This window comes from Hypomesus nipponensis, chromosome 1 (assembly GCF_054491055.1).
Source record: "Hypomesus nipponensis isolate SF chromosome 1, ASM5449105v1, whole genome shotgun sequence".
NCBI classification, from domain to species: Eukaryota; Metazoa; Chordata; class Actinopteri; order Osmeriformes; family Osmeridae; genus Hypomesus; species Hypomesus nipponensis.
This window is the reverse complement of record NC_140361.1, coordinates 13582501-13610209: the sequence shown is the minus strand read 5'-3', so window position 1 is coordinate 13610209 and position 27709 is coordinate 13582501. Positions and strand designations below refer to the sequence as shown.

Genomic DNA, 27709 nt, shown 5'->3' with positions numbered 1-27709 from the left:
CAAACAACAGGGTTTGGAGTTGTTTACAACCTACAAAGAACCTATATAGAAGATAGTATGAAGTACTTTCACTCAAAGTCAACAAGTTTTACATGCGATATAAGCATGGGGTGTATGAAAAGGCCCAGAACAACACAAAGGCAGGCCGAAAGATAAGTCAACATTCAGTGTGCACGTAGAATATGCTACGCATTGTCATGCCTCTCCATCACTGACACAATACACTGTTAAGATGTAAACCAGAATGACACAAATGACATATTCACGCCTCCCACATCTCCTTTCCTCCCCAGCTTTCATCTGGGAGGGGGTGCTTTGACGAGGTCCTGGTTTACCCACGCTGCCCTGCTGTGTGCTAATGAATGTCAGGCTCGGGGATTCTTCCCGCCCCTTGATTCACACTGACCCCCCGCCCCCACACACACACCCCTTTCGGTCCAGACTTACCCAGGTAGCAGGCCTTATGTTTAGGAGCACGCTGGGCTGAGTGTGTGTGTTGCTGTCTGTCTGCCTGGGCCTACAAAAGGCCTGTTTCCTCTTGGAGGGCCGCTTATGCATAACAAAGATACAGAAAGCTCTGGAAAGCTCTACAAAGCTGCTTGACTCGCCTGCCCTCGGGAACGGTTTGATCTCCAAGACCTCAATGTTTTAGTCATTGCATATCAATCAGATTACACCATAATTACACATCCACACTGGACACAACACATTTCCTAGTGTAAGTAGTTTGTGAGTAAGCCGTATGATTGAGATATCTTAGATATCTCTGCGTGTGGAGGTATATGTCACATCCAGGGGGGGCCTGGGAAGAAAGAGCCTGGGGTGGTGTCATTCTATGGCCGGGGACCCCCCAGGGATCCTCCTGTATTCATCCAGCCTGGCCTGGGGGTCAGGGGGGCTGACTGATCAGCCTCTCTCCCTGCTCCCCTCCTCTCTCACCTGGGTGTGAGATACCAGAGATCCAGGGGTGGGCTGGACATGCCCTAACAGGAGGCCTGTCCGAACAGCCACACAGACACACACACACACACACACACACACACACACACACACACACAGAGAGAGAACCTCCTGTGACAGAGGTTTACAACCCAGGCAAGGTAGCTTTCCTCATTAGCATTTTCAAACATGTGGATGTGACTACATAACAGAAGACCCAGAGCCTGAAAGATAGAATGGAGTTCAGGGCTTCTATTCAAGCTGATGTAACACATCATGATTGAGTAGTGATATAGATGGGTGGTAAATCACTTGAGTGGACAAACACACTAGTCTTTTAGACACACGGTTTTAGGACAACGAATGAAGGAGATCTTAAGGGACAGCCTGGATAGATTCCCAAGGTGGAATGAATTTAATTTAATACATTTTAATTGTGTTTTTCTACACACCCATAACACCACAGAGGAGCAGAGCGTCAACAAACCCGACGTAAACGGAGCACACCGGCAATACGCTTTGACAGAGGCCCTTCCTGCTGTGTTCCTACACAGACGAGACGCAGTGAAGCTGCATGTTCTGATGCCACTTTAAGACAAACAGTATGATCGGCCTCTATGCTCACAAAGGCCTTGCACAGCGAGAAGCACGCCCACTCTGACATGGTCTGTGGCCTTGTGCTTCCTCTTTTGGTCAGGCTTTACAGGAAAGGCTTGGGTGTGAAACTGACTGTGAGGGCTGGACCCTCAATATCACAGTACAGTTACACAGAACGCTCGACATAGCGCAGTGATGATCTCGCCTTGGATAAACACCATGCAGGAAGTGTAACTCCTTGCAGGTTGGTCTGGTGGTATACTGGTGGCTTGCTGGTGCCTTGAGCAATTTCTCCTTTCGTAATGCGGTTCTATGTCTCTCCGTCTAGATGGGTCTTGTCAACTTGGGGTGGACCTCCTAGACCTACTGTCCGTATCTGAGAGGAAGTAGGAAGAGAAGATGGCCATGAGTCTGCAAAGCATTCCGTCCAGATCAGAGGTGCAGGTGTGGAGCACTCACAGCCTGGCAGATTATATGAAGAAGGTAAGCGTGAACTTCCAAGTCTTTTCAAAATGATTCTTGTGAAAAGACTGGGGGGGGGGGGGGGGGGGGGAGTAGGCCACACAAGTGCAGGCGTTATTCTATTCAAGACAAATTCATTTGTGTCATGGCAAGGTGTCCAATGTACAAACTATGTCATTCTATTGTTCACATGAGAACGATCTGAGAGCAGTCGTGTGTCCTGTGAGTAACACTAAAGAAAGTTTGTTTAAAAGTTTTCTCAGTCAACAAGGAAACCTGAAAAAGATACTATACTATGCTGTCAAATAGGGATGTCATACATACAGTTAAGCAACATCTAAGCATCAGCAAGTGAGAAAGCTGGCCTTGCATGAGACAAAACTGTGAATGAACCCCCTTCAGCTGAAGCTGTCTGGCTGCGACAAAGTGGTGATGAGAAACAACATCACAGGAGAGAGGTTCCTGGTTAGTACACGCGCCATCCCTTCCACCAACAATATCTTTCACTGACATTTCACCATGCAAAGCAATATGCGTTTCTTTTTTCTTTGTGTTTGCCGATGTAACATCGGTGTTTCTAGAAAATGATGGAGAATGATCTGCAGAAGTTCCCAAGCAAGCACATTCCGTAAGTCTAACATCCACAAAGACATCTGAAGCCACACACACACACACTGATATCCACAACAATATCTGAAGCCACACACAGACTGAGGGTGAGGATTGGTGTGAGGGGCTTTGTGAGGTAATGATAACCGCTCACGTGACACAAGGGTATTTCTGTACTTGCTGCTAATAGCCATCAAACTGGCCAGCACTATTAACTATGATGTCAGTTTAGTTTCAATGTACGGAGGAAGTGTCATTTTTGTTGCTGTAGTTACAAAAACCACAGGACAAGATAGAGGAGTTGTGTAAAATGTTTCTTAAGAAAGCATTTCTTATTTGGTTTGTAACTACTCAGTGTTGTGTATTCTAGCATCATCGCTAGAATATGTACAGATATTAATAAGAGAGAAGAGAAGAGAGGCTTTGGTCGAAGGTGAGACAACACTTTTGAATATTGGCTGCAGGAATATCCCTTGTTTGACCTGATGAATTAACCACTTCATTTAAGACTAGGCTATGTGATATGTCCTTGTCTCCTGTTCTCACAGATTTAAAGAACAAATGCACAATCCACAAGGTAGTGTAGAGCCAAACTATTAAAATCTATTAACTTTGGTTATATGAACATAGTTTAGGATACAAACAAAAGTTATTGTTATTGTTCTCACTGCTTATCTCTCTCTTCTTCCTGTAGACTTTGCACAGGAAGAAATATGGGGCCGTGAGGAGTTTGTAAGTTTGTCATCTCTGTTGTTTAGTTTTTGGGGCTACGCATGAGATTATAGAATATACAGCCCACGTACTTTTCAGCACGAGGGCTGCTTTACAACTGGAACAACCCTGTGTGTGTGGTTGTGTTCCCCTCGTGTCTGCCCCAGGAAAGCGACAATGACTTTGAGAGTCCAGAGGAGAACTACGTGTGTCCCCTGCCAGAGGAGCCGGGGGCCGGGGGCAGTGACGAGGACTACGAGCCCCCTCCTTCGGGGAACACGGTGGACATCCCTCCTGCTTTCAGCCTGGCTAAGCCCCTGAGGAACGACGACTACATAGGTATGGAACCGCACGGGGGACCGGACACTGTGCTCCTCAATAAGCCGTAACACACAATAATAAAAAAGTATTGTGTGAAGACAAAAGGACATTGAGTGGTTGATTCATCAGGTCAAACATAGGCTACATATTTCCTCCTGAAATACTGTAAATTATATTATTATGAGGCATCTGTCTTGCAGAGTTTCCCACACATAGACTAATTTGTGGCGGTGCGCCACAAATTATTTGTTTTGTTTCGTTTTTATTTTTACAATTTTGTTTACGCTATTTAAAACATGCACCGTATTCGTTCAGATGCATTTCATTTCCCTACTCCTATGTATACTCTTCGTTCTTTTGGTGAGCAATTTCACGTGCCCTACTTACCGGCGTCATGGAGCCGACCAGCTAAATAATTATTTAGCACTAGCGTTGCTACAGTACCTGCATATACCTACAGCTGGCAGCTCCGTTTTTCTCCTATATTCATTCAGACCTAGCCCCGGTAAATTGTAGAGCTAGCTAAATAGTACACTTCTGTAGTAGTGCAGTAACTACTACACTCCACAATTTCCCCAGATATTTTCAGGCTTCAACCAGTGCTGCTCAAGCAGAAAGACAGGGTCAGGGAGAGAAAGAGATATGTTTGTTTGGCATTGAAGAAAGAGTAGGACAGGAGGACAGCATCCCAGCATGCTGCTGTGAGAGAGCCAGCTGAAGCAACAGGTGAGGTGGACAGACATGTAGAAACAGGCAGGTCAGAAAGCAGGTCTCAGGACAAGGGAACTCATTTCTATTCTTTTGTTTCTGGCACATAGGACTTGGGGTGTGAATTTTGTATATGGTGTTAAATGGGTGTATTTTGGGTTGGGCGTGTGATTCATTTTTGATTGATATTATTTAATATAATAAAGTTCTGTGTAACAAATTATTAGCGAAGGAATTATTTTGAACCCCACCCCACCCCACAAATTGCTTTCTAATCTGTGGGAAACACCGTCTTGGGTGTGTGTGTCTATGTGTGTGTGTCTGTGTGTGTGTTTGTGCTGATGTGTGTGCAGATTGTGTGACGTCAGGCTCGGCCCCCAGGCGCCCGCAGCGACCGGAGGTGCCGGCTCCCTCCCGCGTGAGTGCCCTCCCCGCTGCTGTCCTCTCACCCACACTTCCCCTCCCTGCTCCTCTGCCTCGGACGCCCCTTTTCACATGACCCATCAAACCCTCTCTTGTCGACAGGCCGCCCGGCCGACCCCACCAAGGGCCAACGCCGCCCCACAGCGACTGTTCCCGAAGGCGGGTAAGTCTGTCCCCAGCAGGATGCACGGCTGTGTGGTCACACGTTTTGTGTAACGCTGGTCGTCTTCATGCCCTCCCACCAGCCCCACCAGGCCCCGCTGTTCCCCAGGTGGACCGGAGCAGGAAGCCATGTGTAGCCGGGCCCCTCAGGACAGACCTGCCTATCTCCAGTAGGCAACCCCCGCAACACAGACCCCCCACACTTTAGCACATGTACTTGCTGACACAAATCTCTCTTGTCTATGCGGTTGTCAAAATGCAGTCGTACAAGTAGATTAGGTGAACACGGGACTACGAAATGAGACTGCTGTATCGATTGTGTGTGTGGTTTTTGGCCAACGCTGTGGTGGTATTTCATGTTGTGTCCAGGAGAGGGCAGTCCTTTCGGTTTCCCGCACCCTGGAGCGGGCCTGCCTGCTCAGCTGATGGCCCCAAAGCCACCTGACATGAGGTAAACCACAGCTGTTACCACAGCTAACTGAAGCTTCCTGGAAGCTTCCGTCTCCTCCCCCCCCCCCCCAGCAAAAAAACCCCCCACTGAGACCATGCAGAACCTGAGCCTGTATGTAGGCAGGTTAAGGTGCTTATCTAAGATATGTCACCTTGTTTTTCACAGAGCCGCTTCTGGTCGGTCCACTCCGGGCCCCCCTGCCCTGCCCTCGTCTCAACACAACGTGCCCTCCTTTCCCCAGGCTGGACCGAGCACGGTCAGATGAGTCATACGGTTCACCTTGTGCTGTGAAACTTTTTAGATCTAGGTGTAAAGTGTAACTGAGGCCACTTAGACACAAGATGGCGATGTTGCACCAGACGTAAACAGCAAACCCCACTCTAGCCGTCCTTAAGCGCCCACTCCCTCGTAATTAACTGGTAAATGTATGTTTATTGACGTTCCAAATGAAACTGGTTATTTACATCCAATTACAATCCAACGGGTGCCGAGGACCATGAGCGGTTAGACTTAGAGAACGTCGGTTGGCACTAACCGACCGTGTGTTTCTGTCTCCATGGTGATGCCTCCAGGGCATGGACCCTCGCTGGTATGGAGGTCAGATAAGCAGACAGCAGGCTGAGATGTTGCTCCGAAGGATCAACCAGGTGAGGACGAGACCCTGGTCCCTCTCTGCCATGGCAACCTGACGACACACAAACACAGCCGCACACCGTCAATCATTCTGGGGAGAAACACATTTCACTTTGTCGTTTGTCATTCGGAATGTAGTCCTCGTCTCATGTGTGTGTGTGTGTCAGGACGGGGCCTTCTTGGTGAGGGACAGCTCCAGGGGCTTGTCTGAACAGCCCTACACCCTCATGGTTCTCTTCCTCGACAAGGTGTACAACATCCAGATACGTCTGGAAGGAGGCCAATACTCCCTGGGCACGGGCCTGAATGGCTTCCAGGTAAACCAGACCACGACCCACCCGCCGTGACCCTGGTCCCTTTCAACCTGCGCCAATAGAACCCCAGCCCTATGGTAGCATCTGAATATAATCGTTGAGACGACAGAGCGTTCAGTTTGAGAGGTGGAGCGGTGGGATGTGTGCGTCTGGGTTGTCACACCAGCCTCTGCGGCGGTGCTGACGGCGGCGGGCGTGTGCTGTGTGCGCTGTGTTGCAGAGTTTACCCACGGTCGGGGACATCATAGGCCAGCACACGCAGACGCCCCTCATACTCATCAACGCCATGGAGCCAGAGTCCAGTCCCCAGAGACAATCCTGCCTGCTGTACCCCGCCGCACGATGACTGCCCCCCCGTCCCCCGTCCCCCCAACGGTACCGGGCGGACTGTGTGTGTGTGTGTGTGTGTTGAGTTGAAGCAAAATGTTGTATGTTGTTGTTTTTTAACGGAGATGTTTTATGTTCTATGGTGTCAGTTCTTCAGCTCTCACATATATATTAGTATTATTGTTTCTCTTCACACCCCTAAGGCTTCGTCAATATTTGGGCTACATAGACAACGTCGATGTCAAAAGTTTCGTCTTGGTAGCGATTGAGTTACTTGTATTTTTATTTACGTTCCGTTACATGGTTTAAGTTTAAATTACGTTTTTGTGGCAAAAGGTGAAGCTAACGGTGGCTAACTTACTAGCCACAGTCACTGACGTGACGTTATACGTCACTAACGTCACAAAAACACGTGACTGCCTTTAGCAGAACAGCCCGGCTAACACATACTATAGACGTCTATGATGCATCTGTTTTCAATAGTTAAAATAAACATTCTTCAAAAATACATTTTTGTTGTAGGATTTATTATGACAATAGATTACAAGTAAATGATTTGTGGGTGAAATTATCATTACCTGGTTTTCAAACCAGTGTAGCTCACTGCAACGCTGTAGCCTAGTCTATAGGTACGTAGCTGACAAAAACATCTCTACAGGCACAGCTGTTTACAGTAGGAAGTCAAACGGCAGCACATGTTTGGCAGTACCCTTACTTAAATCAAAAGTCTTTCTACTAACCTGAAACTCGATTGCCACAGCCTAAACTTAAAGCCTAAAATCTGTTCATGAAAATAATTAATTTCAGCCTAAACCATAAAACGGAACGTTAAATCGAATTCAACCAACGCAATCGCTACCAAGACGGACACAGTCTAGTACTGTAGTAGTACAATTTACCGGGGCAGCTTCTCCACACAGGGATATATCGCATTTTGCCTTGTTACTGACAATGATCGCTACCACTGAAATTTTTATGAATGTGGTTTTCCCCTAAATAAATGTCAAGCTTATTTACGTTTTTAAGGGCATATTTTCAGTTCGCAGATGGTACTATTTGAATCGCGATTCCATCTGAGATAGCTACTGTCCTGCTGGTAACATTGTTAGAATAAGCTTCAAAGGGGGTTCTTTATTAATGAATGAATGCAATATGAGTAGGCTAAATGCCTGAAAATATCACGAGAAGGGAAAAACTTGAAATGACGTTTAAATCATAGAGATTACGTCCATTTTTACAACGGTCTGCCAAATGTATTTATTTTGATTCAACTGAGGCTGCTGATCACCATTCCCTCTTGCAGGGGAAAAGAGAAGACAATTATTCCATTCTAGCCTACTCTTCACTCTTAGTATTTGAGTTGTAAATGAGCCGAAAAAATGCTTTTAAATCTACGTAATCTTTATAAATAATAAGTAGGCTATGCATTTTTTATATAAAATACACAGAAATATCAGTTGAAAAATTGACCCCTCTGCAGCCGACGCAAGCAAGCACACCCTACAATTTCCCCAGAAATTGTACCCTCTCTAGTCACTATTAATCTAGTTGTTTCCATCATTAAAGATTTTCCATCAAATGTGATTGATGTTGTCTGTTGTTCTCCTGCTTGTACCCACCCTGCCTCCTCCTCACTCCTCGGACCGGGTCCCAGTGTCGGGCCAGGTGTCCTCAGGTCTCTCCAGGGAAGCCATCTTGTCAGGATGGCTGAAGCACACGATCAGGTCACACTGTCTCAGCTGGGTCCGCACTGGGGGGACACAATGTCATGGGAATCCTCCCAATATCAGGACAGTAAAAACATACATACAGTAGGCATACAACATTTACTGTTTCAAACGTTGGGCATGACATTTTAAAAAAAGATTTTAAGTGAAAAACTCGAATAATCCCTACACACAGTCACAGGGTCTCAAGTTTCCTTTCATTAATCACTATTCCAAATTCACTGATCCAACAGGGATCCTTTGTCATTCACGTGTTTGAGTCTCTTCTACAGTAGGTTTCCACTGTCAGTGAGCGTGTGATCTCCTGGTTTCGTAGCCAAATGTTTTATACCTTCCCACAGCTGGCACATCCCACCCAGTTCAGCTCATCAGAAGGACGTGTTCCAAACTGCCTCCTGTCATATTTGTTTGACTATCACAAACAGGTCTCAGACTGTCAGAGTGAAGAGCCAAGTCTGGTTGTGTTTGAAATGTGTGTGTGGGTGAAAGTGATAGGAAACAAAACTGATATTTTCTCTGGCCTGGGGAGGAGACAGAAAGGGGCGGGGTGGGTGGTTGCCGGGTGGTTGCCAGTGCTGATTAATAGCTTGCCCATCAACCGTCCCAGGTGGGAAAGTAAAACATTTGAGACACCTGAAAGCGATAGGTCTATCTGATAAAGACTTGTTGAGTGTGTGATACGTCCATTAACCCTCCTCTCAAAAACAACAAGGGGACTGGCTGTCATCGTAATACTACACGGCACATCCCGAATCTCTGAAACGAGGTCGGACAGCCCATCAGTTGGCGGAGGAAAATTCTAATATGGCGCGCCAGGGATAACATTTCAGGTCGTCTGCGACAGTTGCATCACGCACTTTGCATGTCTGCAATTTTGCTAAGCTTCGGGGTAATTTTCCATTCTGCCGAAGAAAAAAACGATACGAGATCCTACTGATATGCTGGTGTAAAAGACGTGTGATAGACAGGAGACATACGCGCCAGGTCGTCCATGCACTCAGACATGGAGTGGAGCCCTCTCAGCACGTGCTGCAGGTCAACGCGGGCGGTCGGGTCACTTTCCTCTGTGTTCTTCTCTGCTCTCTCCATCTGGAAGACAGTCAGAGGCACAGGCATCAGCAGCTGTAGCACTTACGTCAATGTCTTCATCAAATTGTGGTTTTTGATTTTGGCCGAATAAATGTGCAGACACTGTATTTTGAACCATGTTTCTTTTTATTCAGTGGGAAAAAACAACAGAACAGGCACAATGTCAAACTATGTCAAAACGACACCTTTAGAGAACCAGACATGGTCTCCATCCCAGGCCCTGCACAGCTACAGAGATTGGATTATATTCCATAACAGTGGAAACCAGACTGCTGAGCTAGGCTATACATATGCTAATCCATTTAGGGCACATCCGTTGCAGGAGGTGAGGTGGCTGTGTGATCCACATTCTTTGGGCATTCCTCCATCGCTATCTCAAAACCGGGCTCCTGCAATTGGCACTGCTCCACATCCCTGGGGCAGGCTCCCTGGTCCTGGCCTAGGGAGTCACAGATGGCAGCCGCGCAGCGAAGGTACTCCTCTTTGAACTTCTTGAGAGAGTCAGACAGTTCTGGGCTGGTCCGTTGCACTACCATGTCATAGGCCATCCACGTCAGATGCACTACAGTTGGGCAGAGGGAGAACAAGGCACTAGCGGTGGATGGCAGGCGGCTGTTTGAGTACACAAGTGGGGAATTATCATCTGAATCGCTGTATGGGTCCAGAAGCAAACACCTGATATATTCTCCATGTCTTCAATCATCCTCTCTAAGTCCTTGTTCTGCTGTACCCTCTCTTCTCCGCAGTCCTCTGTATACTCGCCAGAAGATGGGCAAACGTCGGCCATTGTAGTCAACCCAATACTCTGGTCTGGAGATACCAGTTGTACTCGTGAGAAAGCCAGTTTTACGTACCAACAGTTATCGTTGACAAAACAGCCAAGCAAGCAAGCTGTGTGAGCTAACTACCGAATCACTTATTTGTTGTTTCAGCGATTCAAAATAGGCAGGTGTAGCCTAGCCTACTGTACTGGGCTATTTCATATAGCCTGGTATTATAGTATAGCCTACTGTACTATAATATTATAAATACTATAATATTATACTATAATTTATAGTACGCTTCTTTACAATAGCTACGTAGCTTTTTAAGCATTTTACCTAATGGCAACATGTGGACAACTGCTTATAACTACAGTAGATAGACTCTGTTTCTTACCTTTAAAATGAAAAGAAAACAAATTGACAAGTTATGTAGGCTAGGCAATGTAAGTAGCGAAGTATACTAATTGGCTATTAGTCTTTATGTTTACAATGTATGCTGCTGATTAAATCAGTTGACGTGCTTTTTATTCCGTTAGCGCCTCGAGCACAGGCAAGAGGTGGAATCGAAGCGGGAAACTGGTAAAATTCCTAAATTCGTAGATATTGGGATGTTTGGAATGGAAAGCAAAATGTTAGTCAACAGAGTGTTAAATTAAAGAAAGAGCTGCTTTTGCTTTCATATTCATCCACACGATGGCGCCAGAAATGTGTCCCACTGGGAAACAATTATATAGCCTATATTTTTGCCTGGGAAAACCAAGATAGCATTTATAAGTGAGCCGGGTCTTTAACACAACACCTCCTACTGTTAATTAAATTAGCGAAGTAATTTAGGTTATTGATGCCTCAAACACATTTAGTAGCCTACATGCAGATATTATTCGCTTAAAACGATCAAGATGTGGAAAAAAAAACTTTTACAACAGCCTGATAGGCCTAACTTTTTATTACAGTTACAGTAATATTATAACATTACAATGTAATATCACAATTATTGCAATGTATTAATACTAATAATCAAATAAGTGTAATACATGGATGGTTAGAGAGAAACTCAGCAGTTTGTCGGAGCAAAAAAAGTGCAATGTCAAACTGCTCACCTGGGTAAACAACCAATCAAAAGAGGCAGGGGGTGTCCCCAAGGAAACAGATAAAACAGGTGTGACAGGTGACAGCTTTGACTTACAGCAAGGGCAACTGATCCAGAGGTAGCAGGTAGAGAGCAGAAGAAAAAAAAAACGGGTGGATAGTGAGACACAGAGAGAGAAAGAAAGGAAGAGACACATAAGGGACAAGCCAGATAGAATATTTAAATGTTTTCCTCGGAAATGAACGCTGACTTCAAGTGACCTGAAGAAATTAAAGAGGATCTCAGAAAACTTTAAAATCACCGAACAAACATCTTGGTCGTCCAGGGAGGAACTCCCTCCTGGAGTCAAGGACAACAGCTCAACAGAGGACATTTCCAGCGGTCAGCACTCTCCAAACTATGACCTCCTTCGAGCCCCAGGACCAGTCACCTCCTCGTTGCGGCCCCCAGTTTCCCAGCCTGGGCCAGGAGCCTCCAGAGCTCAGCATGTACAGCGACTGCTACTACCCTCCTCCCTCCCTGCCCAGCCCTCAACGCACCGCCCCGTCCACCTATGACCTGGGTGACTACACCAGCTCCACCCCCAACCCTTATCTGTGGTTCAACGGCTCGGGCATCAACGCACCCCCCTACCTGGCCACCACCGGGCCCCCTGGGAACCCCGGACCACCATTCGTCCCCCAACACTATGGCATGCAGAGGCCCTATCTGGGGCCCGGGGGGGCCGGGGGGCCTGGAGGGGAGATGGGAGGCTGGTTCTCTCTTCCTTCTCAGGAGGACCTGATGAAGCTGGTCCGGCCTCCCTACTCCTACTCTGCGCTCATCGCCATGGCGATCCACGGGGCCCCTGAGCGCCGGCTGACTCTGAGCCAGATCTACCAGTACGTGGCCGACAATTTCCCCTTCTACAATAAGAGCAAGGCGGGCTGGCAGAACTCGATACGACACAACCTGTCGCTCAACGACTGCTTCAAGAAGGTTCCGCGAGACGAGGATGATCCAGGTAAGACTCTCTCTCCCTGATCCCCTATCAACTGCTCTCGTCTACCGTTGACCTTGAGGATTAAACTCAAGAATGCAATCAATGAACCTTTCTGAAAATACACTTTGCTCAGATCATAGCCCTGATTTTCTGTTGGCTATATTTTCCTTTTTTAATAGGGGAAGGTTGACATAAAAATCATAATTTCATGAACAATATTATGTAATTGTTTAATAGAGTTGTCATTGGCTGTGTTGTAACTGCTTGGTATCTAATGCACTCCTCGACATCTCCACTCCCAGGAAAGGGTAACTACTGGACACTCGATCCAAACTGTGAGAAGATGTTCGACAACGGAAATTTCCGCAGGAAGAGGAAGAGGAAGTCGGATGTCCTGTCCGGTGGTGAGGACGGATCCGGGGGTCAGGAGTCTGTTGATAACGAGAGGGGCAGCCCCAAGCACCCTGGTAACCCTGCCATTGACATGTCCCCCACCCCAGAGAGAATCCCCTCCCCTACATCCACTGGCCCCGCCCCCTGCCTAAGCAGCTTCCTGTCTGAGATGTCTGGAGTGGCAGTTGGGGGAGCCAATGAGGTTGGTGAAGACATGCTCAACAGATCCCTGTCCGTCAACCTGCCCATGGATGGGAATCAGAGGCCTACACAGCCTGGGGTTTTTGGTAGTTACTCTCCCAGCCATGGAGCACCTGAGTGGGCTTCGCCACTGCCTCCTCCCCCTACACTCTCTTCCTCACCCACTCAACCCTCCCTGGGGTACAGCAGCTCCATCCTCAGTCAGTATAATGGGCACTTCTACCCAGGCCTGGGCTCATCAGGGATCCTTTATCCCAGAGAAGGCACAGAGGTGTGAAAAGGCTGGCGAGAGAGACTGAATTGAACTGGAGAGTGGGGTCATACTTTGAGTTTCTGACTGGCAATGGGTTGAGAGCCATCAGAGAGAGAGAGAGAGAGAGAGAGAGAGAGAGAGAGAGAGAGAGAGTGAGAGAGAGAGAGAGAGAGAGAGAGAGAGAGAGAGAGAGAGAGAGAGAGAGAGAGAGAGAAAGAGAGAAAAAAAAAAAGAAGGATACTTGTTACAATACACACACAAACAGTTTTGGAGATGATCGTTTGCGCTGACACGGTGGGGAGAGCTTGCTAGCGTGTGACTGTCGTGTTAGAAGGGACCGATTCCCACAGGAACCGTTGACTCAGCACCGATGCTTCAGACAAACACTCCCTAGAACAGTACACTGAGATCTGACTGATTACCAGACCTCAGTAGTCTGAAGTCTTATCTTATGGTCAACAGATCTCACTCCTTTGTAGATTCCAGATCAGCTAATGCTGAAATGAGTCCATGAACTCAAATGACGTACTAGTGAAAAGGATATACCTTGTGTAAGTAAACAGTGCATGTTCTGTTGATGACATACAGCATCACTGCCATGAGTAGTACTTTTGAATTTCAAAATGTTACAAACTGAAAAAGTCGGAAAAAGTACAGTTGAAATGTGTAAATATCTGTATTTTATGATTGTATATTGTTTTCTTATTTATGCATTTGTTTTTTTTCTTTCCAAGTTTGTATTTTAGATTGTGTGTTTGATATCTTAAACTCAAGTGTAAAAAAAGGTTTGGAATCTGGAACATTTTGTTTTTATATCAATAAAGTATAAATAATATCCTCGGAAATGTCATTTTCTACAAAAAAAGTAGTTTATGGTCATGGGCATGAAGAACAGTAAAATCAATGCACACTCACACACACGGTTGCTCACACACACGCACACACACACACACACACAAACACACACACACACACAGAAACCACGGACATAACAATCCTGTCAGGAAAACGATGACCAGTGAAACAACAGAACCTGCTAGTCAGTGTAACGTGATCCCACAGTGGATGTTTAACTGATTCCTACAAACAGAGATAATCCACATTCTTCACCTCTCTCCTTCTCTTCTTTCTTACTTCACGCTCTCCCTCTCTTCCCCTCTCTCTCTCTCTCTCTCTCTCTCTCTCTCTCTCTCTCTCTCTCTCTCTCTCTCTCTCTCTCTCTCTCTCTCTCTCTCTCTCTCTCTCTCTCTCTCTCTCTCTCTCTCTCTCTCTCTCTCTCTCTCTCTCTCTCTCTCTCTCTCTCTTGTTCAGATCCTGCTGACTGTGTTAGAGGTGAGTGCTGGGTCTTGGGAAGGGAAAAGGGGGGTTTGACTGTTCAGGTGAGAGCTAAGCCTGAGTCGTTTTCCCAAGTAGTGGAAGAATGCAGACCTAAGGAGACAGGGACATTCAAGGAGTGTTACTCTGATAAGAAACCAGAATGAAAAAAATAAACTAAAAAACATGACTACATCAAATAACCTTGACCTTCTCCTTTTACAGTAAGTACAGTGTTTCCCAGGAGGCCTGGATGAGTACATTTAGTTTTTATTCATGAGGTTACTGACACTGTAAAACACCCTGGATTGTGGTTCTCATTATTACAGTAAAGGGAGACATACCGTAAACATCTGTGATAACATCCCAATCTAAATTGCTTTGACAGTGTAATGACCAAGTTAAAATAATGCCTGTTTTGTATGAATTTTATAGCCTACAAGTAAAGAAAAAAAAGGAATAGTATTGAAATCTATATGTTTGACTTTCTCTGATAAATGTGTCTGTCTTGACAAACACACACACACACACACACACACTCACAGAGGCAGAAGATGGAATAAAACAATCTTACAGTTTGTAAGAACTATACCACCTGGCACACATTGTGTTGGTTGGCTAAGAAGACCCGGTCCTCTCACCTGCGCCAGACTGTAATTTAGATCAAGATTTGCATAACTGATGGCCCTGAAGAGTTTTCATTGATGGATTTTAAATGTGTACACATCAGTTGAAGCCATGCATGAAAATATGAAACCTTCTCTGTGAAATCGAGATTCATTGGCAGGCTCACAATGCTAAGATTTTATGCAAATGAGATCTCGTATTAGCTAAACATTATAGGTCAGTTTGTAGATCACCTCTAGTCTTCTGGTACCTTCTGAGGACTGGGAAAGTTAGAGAGGTTGAGGGAAAGTAATTATCTTTCATAAAATGTTCCTGGCATTACAGCTTGCTAATTGTGTACCCCTTATACCAGACACTTGAAACAACATTGAAAGGGTGATGACAGTAAGACTACAAAAAGGTTTTTACCCTGATTTTCAAACACACCGTAAACCTTTTTGCTTAGTTTCAGAGTTTCTGCCAAAAAAAACACGTCATTGGTTGTTTTGTTTCGAAAGATCCTTCTTTAAAAAATAATAAAGTGTTCAGCCTTCCTCAGACACATGCAAATGTGTAACTGAATCATGAAGAGGGGTGACAGGGGTCAAAGTGTGTCTGCCTCATACTTGATTAACGACCCTGAAACCACAGCGGGCTGCACTGTCCCAGCACCTCCCACTTGTGGCTTGTGTGATGAGGAAGAGGCAGTTGACATGCCGTGCCATTCCAATCAGTCCAATCAGTCTTCAATCAGTTTGGAGAGTTTATCATGTTTGTATGTTCTGTAGATCATTATTTCCACCCCTCTTCCATTCTTCAGTTGGCTAGGCCTTGGCCAGGGGGTTCATATTAACATGTTTGTCTTGAAGTTGTCCTTTTAGGGTTTTTTTTTTTGTCATCAGAAAAAAGCTTGTAGTCAGAATCCTCACCTTATCTGTTGGCACAGCATGTTTCTTACAAAACACAAACATTTGTCATACCACACATATGTTACCCGTGTTCAACTGAGGGTCTTCACTGTTGTCAACGCCTAAAACCCTGGTGCCATTCCAACGTTGTTTGTTTCTCTCCTGAGACTGGGGTGCAAAGAGCAGCTCCTTATTGCGTGCACACAGTATCTGAGCATGTGGCTAAGCACTGTACCGCACAGTATGTGTGTTATGGAATGCATTATCTCTGTCCAAAAGGAACAGAATCCGTTTATCATGTGAGATCTATATCCTGTAGCCTGGGGTAGAGGAATTATTGCTTCACAGAATGACACGATTAAAAACGATAAATCCTCGACCACCACCACCTGTTACCTGACTGGCATTCACCTGGCTGACTGACGGAACATGCTCACAACCGCACACACACACGCAGAACTTTCAAACACACACACACAAACACGCAAACCCACGGTATACAAATACACAAACACCTGCTTCCGTTGCACAACAAATATAGGGGTGCATGCGGAGGACTGAGGGTTTGGGAGCAAGTCTGGGCAAGCCTTGTGTGTGTGTGTGTGTGTGTGTGTGTGCTGTTTATACAGTAAACTCAGTCTGAGTAGGGATTATACCAGACCTGTCAAGGAGTGTTGGGTGGGGTGGTTAGGTTGGAGGCAGGGGGGGGGGGGGGGTGACATTCAGTGAATAACGTTTGGAAAAGGGTTTTCTCCTTTTTGATAGTTTGGATTTGATAGTTCTACTTCAGTGATACTGGAATTACACAGCTATACCTGAGGTTGTTCCTGTTCATGATATGATTAGAAAGCAGAAAGGATGTCGCTGGGAGGACAATGTTAGATGGTGGACAATGTGTGTGAATGTGTGTGCTTGTTAGTATTTGAGTGGCAGGCACTGGGTGGATGGGGGGGTATATCCCAAACGAATAACCCCAGACAGAGGGCAAACTGCCCGACATCCATCAACCCAAAACACACACACACACACCGACACCAACGCACATGCACGCGTCTTTATTTACTAAAACAAGTCATGTACCGTCGGTTCTGTTTAGTCAACTCCGGAGCAGAACGCCAGCTTGAAGACATGTCCTTGGGTATAATGCTTTACTTAGAAGAGGACTATGCAGCTCCAACCTCCTGTTGTGTGTAAACACTCACACACACTCTTGAGGTTCCCACTGGCGACACAGACATCCCCACGGACTGCCCTTGACGTCCTTGTCTGAACATTCCCGTGATTATTCGTCCCTGTTCCTTCTTGGGAAGAATATTGGAGGTGCATCAGTCAAGTCATCTGACGTTTCAAATCAGTTGTTTCACCATCTGTGAGTCACAATTGGAAACAGTCGATTTGTTCACAAACTGTTCAGCCAAAGCGATTGGTTAAATGTGCAAAAAAAAGATTTTCAGAACAATAACACTGAAGAAGAACGTTTCAGATCTAGAACTTGTCCTGGACGAATCAGAATGTAGTTTCTGTAGAGAGGAGACACCTTTTGCAAGAGCTTATCAGCCAAAATCCAATAACTCCTGAATCCTATGGTCGCACATTACTCTAAGCTACCTCTTATTGGTTCCTTGTAGCATGGTTCCGGAATATTCCGTCAGCTCCTTCAGAGCAGAACAAGCCCTGTCTTCTCCTGAGGCCGGCAGAGGGAAGTGATCCCCAACATCTCCAGACCCTGGCTTATATATACATGATATGGGGAAAACTGAGGTTTAAGGACAACAAACAATGCTGTTGGCTCAAACGTGTGTGTGTGTGTGTATATGAATCAGTACTATATCCTCCTAAAATATTTGCCATGTCAACATGTACACAAAGAGCTTCATAATGAGCAAAGCCAAAGAGAGAGAGGGAGGAGACGAGACAAAGTGAAAAGGAGAAGAGAGGGGGAAATATGAGAGGAGAAGAGAGGAGAAGAGAGGAGATAGAATAAAGTAGAGAGAAGCTTAAACATATCAAAGCACAGTGCATCCTCATCATGTCCATCTACCTACATGTAACAACATACTGTAGGCCAGGTCCAGATGGAAGCCGAGAACAGTGAAAGGATGTTCGTTTATTCACTTCACTGGACTGACACATATGTTCAGGTGGAGAGCAAGGAGAACAGAGACAGGAACGAGGCGAAACAAAGAGAGAGAGAGAGAAAAAGCCCGGAGGACGTTGGGCTGACGGGAGGGCCGTCGTCTCTGAGCGAGAGGGTCTCTCTAGTGGCCACGAAGAGAACTGCAGATGTCCACACCACCAGGAAGGGTGGCCTGTAGGTTGTGCATGTTGTCGCTGTTCCATGCACAATTATAAGACATCCACAGTCATCCATCTCTCTTTTACAAAACGATTATCTGGAGTCTGCTTAGTCTTTCATTAGTTTCCAAAGCCTCTGTATCCACTCTACTAAGGATCAACAGTGAAATCAATGACATTTGAATTGCCTGATCTATTGGATACCAATAGATGGGCGGTGGTGTGTTTGCATGGGAATCATGTTTGTGTGTGGGTGAGCAGGTGCTGTACCACCATCGATAGCCAATCGATCTGGCCTCTGCCCAGGGGCTTCAGTCCTGCTTCCAGTCTGGACGGCTCTCGCAGCCGCAGTGTGTTGCAGCTGCTTCATTACTGGAAGGAGGAGGGACGGAAGAGGGAAGGAAAAAAAATGAAAACGCGTTTATTAGTCATGCAATGTGACACGCACGCGTGCAGGGAGCGGCGATGCCCGGACACACACACACGCACACAGTCGCACACACAGACAGACACACGCACACACCCACACACAGACAAACACACACACACAGACACGTGGATGTGGCCTGTCTGTCCCCTCCCCTCTTCCATACAGGGCGAGGATCGTGTTAGGAGACACTTAAACACAGACGGTATTACACATGTGGACGGGCTGATTAGGTTGAACAAGGCCCCAGCAGAATTTGTGTACAGTGCAACGTCGGCCAGATCAAAAGAGAATAAACTTAAAGCTTAGATCCACTCAGATGCCCGTATGAGCTTATGTGAGCAGCTTGTGTTGAGGCGATAACTGTAATGACTGCTGCGGGGGGGGGGGGGGGGGAGTGGTGAGTACAGGTATGTGTTCCTCTTGGCCCCCCAGCACATGTGGAGTTTTGCTTCGATGATACATCCGGATTTGCCTGGAGGATGAACTGAGGGTTGGCTTGGTGGATTCTCTCCTCCCCTCTCCTCCTGGGCATGTGTTCCCCGGGGAGGAGTACTGGCGGGTGGAGAACTACAACTCCGAAGGGTGAACGGAACTCATTTACATACGGAGGTCTCGTCCAACGCCCCTCACTGTCGCCTGCATGGACGCTGCGAGGGCTGAGGGCTGTCCTCCAATCAGGCTGCAGCATTGCACCGTTTCCCCGGCAATGAGGCGGACGGTCAGAGACAGCCGGGTGAACACAGGTGACGCTGCTGTGAATGTGGAAAAAGAGAGGTGGAGAAGTGGAGAAAGGGAAGGATGGCGTGGATGAGAAAGAGGAAAAGGAAGGAAGAGAAGGAGGGAGGAAGACGACAAAGGGGGTAGGGAAATCATTGGGAGGAAACGAAATGGAGAAAGAAGGAGAGAGGGAGAGAGGCAGAGAGAAGGAGAGAGGCAGAGAGGAGGAGAGAGGCAGAAATAATTAGAGAGGGAGAAAGAAGGAGAGGAAAAGCGTAAGGGAGGAGGCAACGGGAGAGGCTGGTAATATTGCCATCGAGGAAACTCATTGAAGTGTGTCTCTGGACACGCTAGGGAGCCTGTATACAGCCGAGCGTTCACACCAGAAATAAATGAGTTTACCTTCCATACATGTGCCATTAAAACTGCCGGCTTTTTACCCCCCGGTAAACAACTATCCAGGGAGCTGAAGGAGAATAACAGTCAATATTTGAGCTGAAAATCCAGTTTCCCAAACCCATACCTAATTACTTTTGCAAACACGCACCAGCACATATAATCAGAAGGAATCCCAAGCCTCTGTCAAATGCCACATACAGTATAGCAATTAATAGAGTCAACTCATTCATGCAGAAGACCCACTAATGAATACAAATATATTCATGGCATTTCTTCTCCTTGCTATAGTATCTCACTGTATGTGCAGTACAGGCTGCTGTCATGTCCATTTCTCCGTTTGTATTCCCACTGTTGAAAAGATGGTAAGTTCTGGAAGTTCATTTTGAAATCATTTGCCAGATGCACAGCCGGTCCCTCGACCAATCAACTGGTGCATGCTGAGTCTGTGTGGTCCCCTCTGGGCTGCTGGTGGAGTGTGAGTGTGTGTGTGTCTGCAGTACATGCTTGCACGTGTGTGTGAGCAATGTGTGTGTATGTGTGTGCGCACACAGCTATGCACGTGTGTATCTGTGTTTGTGTGTGTGCGTCTGCGAGTGCTGACATGCGCGTGTCACAGCTTCACTCGTGCGTAAAAAACATTGCGTGTGTGTGTGTGCGCAGAGGTGTGTGTGTGTCTTTGCGTGTGTGCACACAGGTGAAGGAGTCTCCATTGAAGCGTACCTCTCATTGCCACTCCGGGTGAACCGAGCAGTTAGCATCAGCTAGCAACAACGTCCTCTCTCCAGGGAGCAGAATAGGGGTTCTCCTCCTCCCGCCCCCCACCCCTGCAGAGCCAGGCTGACAGGTGGGGGTGGTGGTGGTGTTGGCGGTCTCACCTCGGGCCCCCCAGGCCCCAGCTCTATCCCTGGGATACCTGAAGGAGTAGGCCCTGAACCAGGACACTAACACATCCTGACGCGCAGCTCATCTGCATCTCATGCGGAGACACGTGGAGGGACAGCACCGGCTCCAGGCGGCGATGTGTAATTCTGGATGGAGAGAGCACGGGTCAGTGGTCTGACTGAAGGGAGGCCAGGTTTAGGACTTTGACTGGGGGTATGGCGGACGTGTAAATCAGCAAGTAGAGTTAATGGCAGCGCAAAATGCTATGACGCGTACTGCCGTGGGCGTGGTGATGACCAGTAAGGGGACAAGCAGCAACGTGGGGCAGCCTGAAAGGGAACTCGATGGAGGAAAGAGATGAAAGAAGAGGGGGAGGGAAGTTTAACCTTGCGGAAACGGCGCCCCCCCTCCCCCCCGCCCGACCCCTGGTAGCTGTGGGGAAAGCACTAATGGTTAGAAGCATCTTATGATCTCCAAGGCTCACGTGTGCATTTACCCCTGACTTGTCTTTTCTCGGTCTGGTTGCCAGGGTTACGATGTTTTGCGAAGGCGACTCAGACCAGAGCCCCCGTAGGAGGAATGGTAAGAGAGTGAGAGACAAAAAGAGAGAGAGAGAGGCTTCACAGAAAACTCTGTAACACTTACTTGAAAAGCAGTGGATATTGCACCTGATTGGAGAGAGAGAGAGAGAGAGAGAGAGAGAGAGAGAGAGAGAGAGAGAGAGAGAGGGATGGCCAGGCGTGCTTTGTTCCATCCCTCCCCTGACACACTGCCTCATTAGACACCCTGGTCAGAGACAGAGAGAGAACCAAGACTCAGAGAGAGGAGCCATGTGAGAGAGAGAGGAGAAAGATGAGAGAGATCAGAGATGAGGGAGGGAGGAGAAAGATCGACGAGAGCGATGATCACAAGGTAACTGACCAAAGACCCCGTCTGCAGCCCCCACGAGCTGACCTGCCCTCTCTCCACAAGCCTCTCTCCCTGTCTCTGTACCCGTCCCCCCACCCCTCCGACCTCTAGGGACTCTCCTCCTCTCTCTCCTTCGCCCCAACCCTGTAGGCTCCACACGGGGGGCACATCACAGTCCTCTTGTCTCTCAGGACGACTGACATGACAGATGTTGTCATGGGGTGACTTCCTATAATCTACACGTCTCCTTGTTAACGACTCCTGTTATCGAGCCCCCCCCCCCCCCGATCAATGCAAGACCGCATTCCTGATCTATTTGTGTTTTGCGCATGCCCACTTACAGTACAGACCCTGGCCACTGTCGGCCATGTTTAGGACATTGAGACGAGGCTGTGACTTCATGATCCTTGGCGTTTGCATTTAAACACCCCCCCGAGGATGGAGGGATGATGAGCGGGAGGGGGAGCGAACGGTTGAGTGAGCGAGAGAGATGGAAAGATGGAAAGATGTCTGTACAAAGAGAGCGTGAGAGAGACAGAGAGAGAGGGGAGAGAAGGAGGGGGAAAAAAGAGAAGGGAGAGAAAAGAGAGATGGAGAGTGAGAGGAGAGAGAGATAAAGAAATAAAGAGAGAAAAAAAGAGAAAAAGGAGAGGAGAGAGAGACGGAGAGTGATGGAGAGATCCTCCAAGGAAAGTGGTGTTGCCGGTCTCTTCTGTTCCCAGCACCAGCTGCCAGTGAGCTGTATCCCAGCGGGCCTGAGGAGGGAGCGGGCTGTGTGGACTAGCAGCACGCCGCCTCAATCCCCTCAGCTCAAACACGGAGAGGACGAGTGGGAGAGGGGTGGAGGGAAAGAGAAAAAAGCCAAAGAAAAATATATCATCCTTTGTGTATACCGTACAATATGTTTGCTCCAGCAATGAATTCTTAACATGCCAATAAAGCACTTGAAACCATGACAGTGAAATTGAATTGAGATAGAGACTTATTCCCTCAAACCTTTTAGAAAAAATTGTAGAACATTCTTTTCCAACATCTACTGTATTATCCATAAGGAAGCATGAATGGTTGCCGACAGCACATAACATACTGTGACTCTCCATTAAAAGAGAAAAAGGAGGTCGATTCTAGAATGATATTGATTTGTCAAAGAATGGAACACCCTATACTGTGTTTTCAGGTTCTGTGAGTATATTTTTGCGGTATTGCGGTCTGTATACAGTCAACTGAACATGACGCCTTTTTTTCAATAATCAACAAACAAGTGTTCTGCTCTTTGCCTTGCATGACTGAGCTGAAAGAGAGCAAGAGAGAAAAATTGAAAGGGTGACAGATATAGTCAGAGATAGAATGGGATGGAGAAAGAGAGAGAGAGAGAGAGAGAGAGAGAGAGAGAGAGAGAGAGAGAGAGAGAGAGAGAGAGAGAGAGAGAGAGAGAGAGTGAGAGAGAGAGAGAGAGTGAGAGAGAGAGAGAGAGAGACCTGTTGAATTATCATGTCTTGTGTTTGTATCCTCCATGGGGAGATGATGAACTGGTGGATACCCTGGTCTTCACGGGTGTTTAAACTCTTCCACAGGAGATGGCACCTCTATAGGTGTGATGCTGGATCTCGCTACAATATAATACCATTTCATAACACGTGGGATTCACACTGTTTCTATGGCGTTTCCAGCTTGTGTATATGTGCCTGTTGAACCCTATGGCTGAGACAAGGAAGCTAGCTCTGTTCCATGCAATAACACTTCCAGGTGCTTCTCTGTCTCTTCAACTGCAGCTCTCTCTGCAGAGAGAGAGAGAGAGAGAGAGAGAGAGAGAGAGAGAGAGAGAGAGAGAGAGAGAGAGAGAGAGAGAGAGAGAGAGACAGAGAGCAGACAAGCTCCAAATCCCTGAAATCTTCATTAGGATTCCGCTAGTGGAGCAGAATGCAGCGTCCAGTTCCCGGTCCTAAACCCTGGTCCTGACAGGCCTGAGACTTCCTCAACCCAAACAGAATCATAGGAACACGGGAAAGGGTGTGTGTGTGTGTGTGTGTGGGGGGGGGGGGGGTAGGGGGTGCTAGATGACTCAAGGCTCATAATATTCTTTAAATAGATTTTGAAATGTAGATATCCGATAAAACAACACATTTTGGGTGCATTCCCCACAGACTCAGGGAATCAACTGTTAATGCCCCGAGCTCCTCCCATGCGTGTGTGTCTGTGTGTGAACGTGCGTGTGTGTAAGATGAATTTTGGCTCCAGGCTCCGATCCAAATGTTAAACCTTTCCCAAGGGCGGGAGTGGGAGCAATAGAAGAAGAAAAAAGAGGTAAAGATAGAGAGAGGGAGAGAGAGGGGGGGGGGGGTCATGAAGACAGTGTTGGAGTTTCTACCCTGCCTAAAGTCACCGTCGCCATCCAGCAGAGAAGAGTAGGAGAGAGAAGGAAGAGAAGAGAAAGAGCAAAAGAAACATGAAGCACTTCCCTCCAACCAGGAGACAGAGAGAGCACCCAAGGAGACGAAGAACAGAGAGACAGAGAGCCCCAGGCAGCAGACAGACCTACGCCCCCACCACCACCCCCACCACAACGAGACAGGGCGAATAGTGAAACACGGGAGACTGACGGCTGACGAGGAGAGAGGAGAGGGGGCGCGCAGGAGAGGCGAGAGGCGAGAGGCGAGAGGGAGGACATTGGAAAAGAGAGGAGCGACGTTGAGCGGAAGAGTGGCGTGGCGAGGAGAGAGGGACGCGCAGGGGTCAGGAAGGAGGGAAGAAAGGGGAGTGACGGGCAGAGGGAGGGGGAAGGAGATGCTGAGCCTGGAGGCGCTGAAGGGGTTTTCACGCGGTCAAAGGGAGGATGGGAGAGAGAGAGACGGAAAGAGACCGAGAGGCGGGCGCTGTTCAGAGAGCGAGGAGAGGTGTGGGGCTCCAGGTGAGCGCGTAGAGGAGGAGGGGGAGAGGTGATGCCTGGGGTGCGTGCCCGCTCGCTGCTGGCAGCTGTCCGAATCACTCCACGGAGATTCATCCACGTCCATCTCCTCGCCGGCGCCAGCTTGACATTCCCATTTGTTCGTGGGAGTCACTTGTCAACAAATCACGGCCCAATGCTCGATCGGCGACATTTCAATTTTTCAGGAATGCGGCCATTGGATGAGGGCAGCATGAATGCGCTCTGTGATGTCATCAAAATGAAATAGTGGCTCTGCAGATTAAAAATGGAGATGAGGAAATTATTGGGGGAAGAAAGGGGGAAGGTGGATATGTGGGGTGGGCGGGGGCAACACAAGATGCTGGAATGAATGGAGGCTTGAGATATGGAGAGAGGGATGGTTGGTGGGACGTGTGTCTGACTGTGTGTGTTTGTGTATGAGAGGGTGTGTGTTTGTTTCCGAGGGTCTGTGTTTTTGCGTGTGAGAGTATTCAATATGCCTGCTTGTGTATATGTGTGTGTGAGAGATCGAGAGAGAGAGAGAGAGAGAGAGAGAGAGAGAGAGAGAGAGAGAGAGAGAGAGAGAGAGAGAGAGAGAGGTAATTGTCAACCTTTAAACCAAAAGCTGATGCACTTTAAGTAGGAGGAGAGCGTTAGTAAGCCAAATCAATGACTGAATTCTAGACTCTATTGTCTGTGACAGTTCCAATCAGTTCCAAGTAGTGTGCGCACTCTCACTCACACACACACACACACTTTCTAGTCCCAGCCCCAACACACCATCGCTAAGAGATGGCCTTGCCTCAATAGCTCTAGTGCTAATGATATGGATTGGAAACCAGTTTGATATGTGGTGGTGAGGCACCTGGTGCAGGGCAGAGAGCTATGGGGATCTGAATACAAGCACCCCACTCTGCACCTTCATTCACTTTAGAATTTATATTGAACATTAAGCAAGGCAGGGAAACAGGCAGGGATGCAAACAGGCGGTCAGGCAGGATGCAGCAGGCAGGAGGCAGGAGGCAGGAGGCAGGAGGCAGGAGGCAGCAGGCAGGAGGCAGGAGGCAGGAGGCAGGAGGCAGGAGGCAGGAGGCAGCAGGCAGGAGGCAGGAGGCAGGAGGCAGGAGGCAGGAGGCAGGAAGCAGCAGGCAGGAGGCAGGAGGCAGGAGGCAGAAGGCAGAAGGCAGGAGGCAGCATGCAGGGGGCGCGCATGCAGCAGGCAGGAGGCAGCAGGCAGGAGGCAGGAGGCAGGAGGCAGGAGGCAGGAGGCAGGAGGCAGGAGGCAGGAGGCAGGAGGCAGGAGGCAGGAGGCAGGAGGCAGGAGGCAGGAGGCAGCATGCAGGGGGCAGCATGCAGCAGGCAGGAGGCAGGAGGCAGGAGGCAGGAGGCAGCATGCAGGGGGCAGGAGGCAGGAGGCAGGAGGCAGGAGGCAGGAGGCAGGATGCAGGATGCAGCAGGCAGCATGCAGGAGGCGGAGGCAGGAGGAAGGAGGCAGGAGGAAGGAGGCAGGAGGCAGCATGCAGGGGGCAGGAGGCAGGATGCAGGATGCAGGATGCAGGATGCAGGATGCAGCAGGCAGCATGCAGGAGGCGGAGGCAGGAGAAAGGAGGCTGGAGGAAGGAGGCAGGAGGCAGGAGGCAGGAGGCAGGAGGCAGGAGGCAGGAGGCAGCATGCAGCATGCAGCATGCAGGAGGCAGGAGGCAGGGGGCAGGAGGCAGGATGCAGCAGGAAGCATGCAGCAGGCAGGAGGCAGCATGCAGGGGGCAGGAGGCAGGATGCAGCAGGCAATATGCAGCAGGCAGGAGGCGGAGGCAGGAGGAAGGAGGCAGGAGGCAGCATGCAGCAGGCAGGAGGCAGGAGGCAGGAGGCAGCATGCAGCAGGCAGGAGGCAGGAGGCAGGAGGCAGGAGGCAGGAGGCAGGAGGCAGGAGGCAGGAGGCAGGAGGCAGGAGGCAGCATGCAGGGGGCAGGAGGCAGGAGGCAGGAGGCAGGAGGCAGCATGCAGGGGGCAGGAGGCAGGAGGCAGGATGCAGCAGGCAGCATGCAGCAGGCAGGAGGCGGAGGCAGGAGGAAGGAGGCAGGAGGCAGGAGGCAGCATGCAGCAGGCAGGAGGCAGGAGGCAGGAGGCAGGAGGAAGGAGGCAGGAGGCAGGAGGCAGGAGGCAGGAGGCAGGAGGCAGCATGCAGCAGGCAGGAGGCAGGAGGCAGGCAGAAAGACACACAGCGAGCTAAACATGGAGGTAGACCCAGGCAGAGGAACGGAGATGGGGACACATGATACGGATTAGGAATGCAGGGTTAGAAACCATTTATGATCTGAATTACATTGAGAGTGGGCCTGTCTAACCCAGCCCTAAGCCCCCAGCCCCCAGCCCCAAACTCCCTCTGCTCGGTCATCCGTCAATCACCCAGGACTGCGTGGTCCCCAGGACCCGACCCCCTGTCCTCCCTCATCAGGGTCAACCCTGCGTGGAGGACAAAGGAGCCGTCCTGTAATGAAGCCTGAGGTGCGCACTGATCACTGACCCAGACGTGCAGAGGTAAAGATGGGAGACAGGAGATGTGAGCTGCAGGGAGACTGCAGGAGGAAAGAGGGACTTCAGGATGCATGAATAATCAGCCCCTGCTGTGCACTCTGTGTGGAGGAAGCTGCCGTCTCCCTGGTCTGGTAATGAAGACCAAGGAGTGACTGCACCCCAGAGTGCTAGCTCGGCACTGCCCTCCTGGTGGAATGATCTGGATGTCTTGTGTGATGTGTGTGTGTGTGAACTCTGGCGGGGTGAACTTTCTCTGACTCCTCTGTAGGAACTTCCGACTATAGTATCCTCAGGTCATTTCTCCGTCCTGGAAGTCTGAATAGCTCCTCAAAGGTCAGGCTGTAGATTCACTATGGAGAGAAATGTCACCAGACATAATTCTAAACCAAAACGGAGCAGAGTAGGACAAACAATACTTGCTGGCATGGAGTCTTTTCCAGACTTGCACCATCTCTGGAATTGGTTAAGGTAAAAGACATGGACAAACACATTGCTGACAGGAGAAATACATTTTGAAATTGGGCAAAATAAGAAGAGAGAAAGTAGTGCATATTTACGGTATGTAGAATGATACAGAGCGATGGAGAGTGGGGGGGTGGGGGGGGTGAAGGAGAAAGAGAAAGAGAGGTGTAGAAATAGAGAGAGAGAGAGAG

At 48.4% G+C, this 27709-nt stretch overlaps 3 protein-coding genes across 4 annotated transcripts; 2 read left to right on the top strand and 1 right to left on the bottom strand.

Annotated features, from left to right (window-relative positions):
• Positions 1-436: 436 nt before the first annotated feature.
• lcp2b (lymphocyte cytosolic protein 2b) lies at positions 437-8209 on the top strand. Its single transcript, XM_084698291.1, has 15 exons — positions 437-2019; positions 2401-2463; positions 2580-2626; positions 2978-3040; positions 3156-3184; positions 3302-3339; positions 3486-3657; positions 4701-4765; positions 4873-4934; positions 5011-5102; positions 5302-5383; positions 5549-5639; positions 5956-6030; positions 6184-6333; positions 6551-8209. Exons 1-15 carry the CDS (start codon positions 1936-1938, stop codon positions 6674-6676), a joined length of 1239 nt encoding a protein of 412 aa, XP_084554417.1. The 5' UTR covers positions 437-1935; the 3' UTR covers positions 6677-8209.
• syce3 (synaptonemal complex central element protein 3) lies at positions 5791-10886 on the bottom strand. Of its 2 annotated transcripts, XM_084695931.1 has the most exons (4): positions 10632-10886; positions 9362-9473; positions 8277-8407; positions 5791-6068 (listed from the first exon to the last, which is right to left on the bottom strand). In XM_084695931.1, exons 2-3 carry the CDS (start codon positions 9471-9473, stop codon positions 8289-8291), a joined length of 231 nt encoding a protein of 76 aa, XP_084552057.1. In that variant the 5' UTR covers positions 10632-10886; the 3' UTR covers positions 5791-6068; positions 8277-8288. The 2 variants fall into 2 exon arrangements, with proteins under 2 accessions (XP_084552057.1, XP_084552049.1); XM_084695923.1 differs by lacking the exons at positions 5791-6068; positions 8277-8407; positions 9362-9473 and adding exons at positions 9569-10035; positions 10149-10283 and having other exon boundaries at positions 10632-10835.
• An 840-nt stretch (positions 10887-11726) lies between these two features.
• foxi3b (forkhead box I3b) lies at positions 11727-13180 on the top strand. The gene is made up of 2 exons (XM_084699138.1): positions 11727-12330; positions 12612-13180. Exons 1-2 carry the CDS (start codon positions 11727-11729, stop codon positions 13178-13180), a joined length of 1173 nt encoding a protein of 390 aa, XP_084555264.1.
• The last annotated feature ends 14529 nt before the right edge of the window (positions 13181-27709 follow it).

Excerpts from the sequence above, each read along its gene's own strand:
- lcp2b (XM_084698291.1), top strand. The coding sequence starts at position 1,936 with ATGGCCATGAGTCTGCAAAGCATTCCGTCCAGATCAGAGGTGCAGGTG. Across the intron at positions 3,340-3,485 it reads TATGGGGCCGTGAGGAGTTT|GAAAGCGACAATGACTTTGA; the intron begins GTAAGTTTGTCA and ends TGTCTGCCCCAG. Across the intron at positions 6,031-6,183 it reads TGCTCCGAAGGATCAACCAG|GACGGGGCCTTCTTGGTGAG; the intron begins GTGAGGACGAGA and ends TGTGTGTGTCAG.
- syce3 (XM_084695923.1), bottom strand. The coding sequence starts at position 10,260 with ATGGCCGACGTTTGCCCATCTTCTGGCGAGTATACAGAGGACTGCGGA. Across the intron at positions 10,036-10,148 it reads AGACATGGAGAATATATCAG|TGCATCTGACGTGGATGGCC; the intron begins GTGTTTGCTTCT and ends GCCCAACTGTAG.
- foxi3b (XM_084699138.1), top strand. The coding sequence starts at position 11,727 with ATGACCTCCTTCGAGCCCCAGGACCAGTCACCTCCTCGTTGCGGCCCC. Across the intron at positions 12,331-12,611 it reads GCGAGACGAGGATGATCCAG|GAAAGGGTAACTACTGGACA; the intron begins GTAAGACTCTCT and ends CTCCACTCCCAG.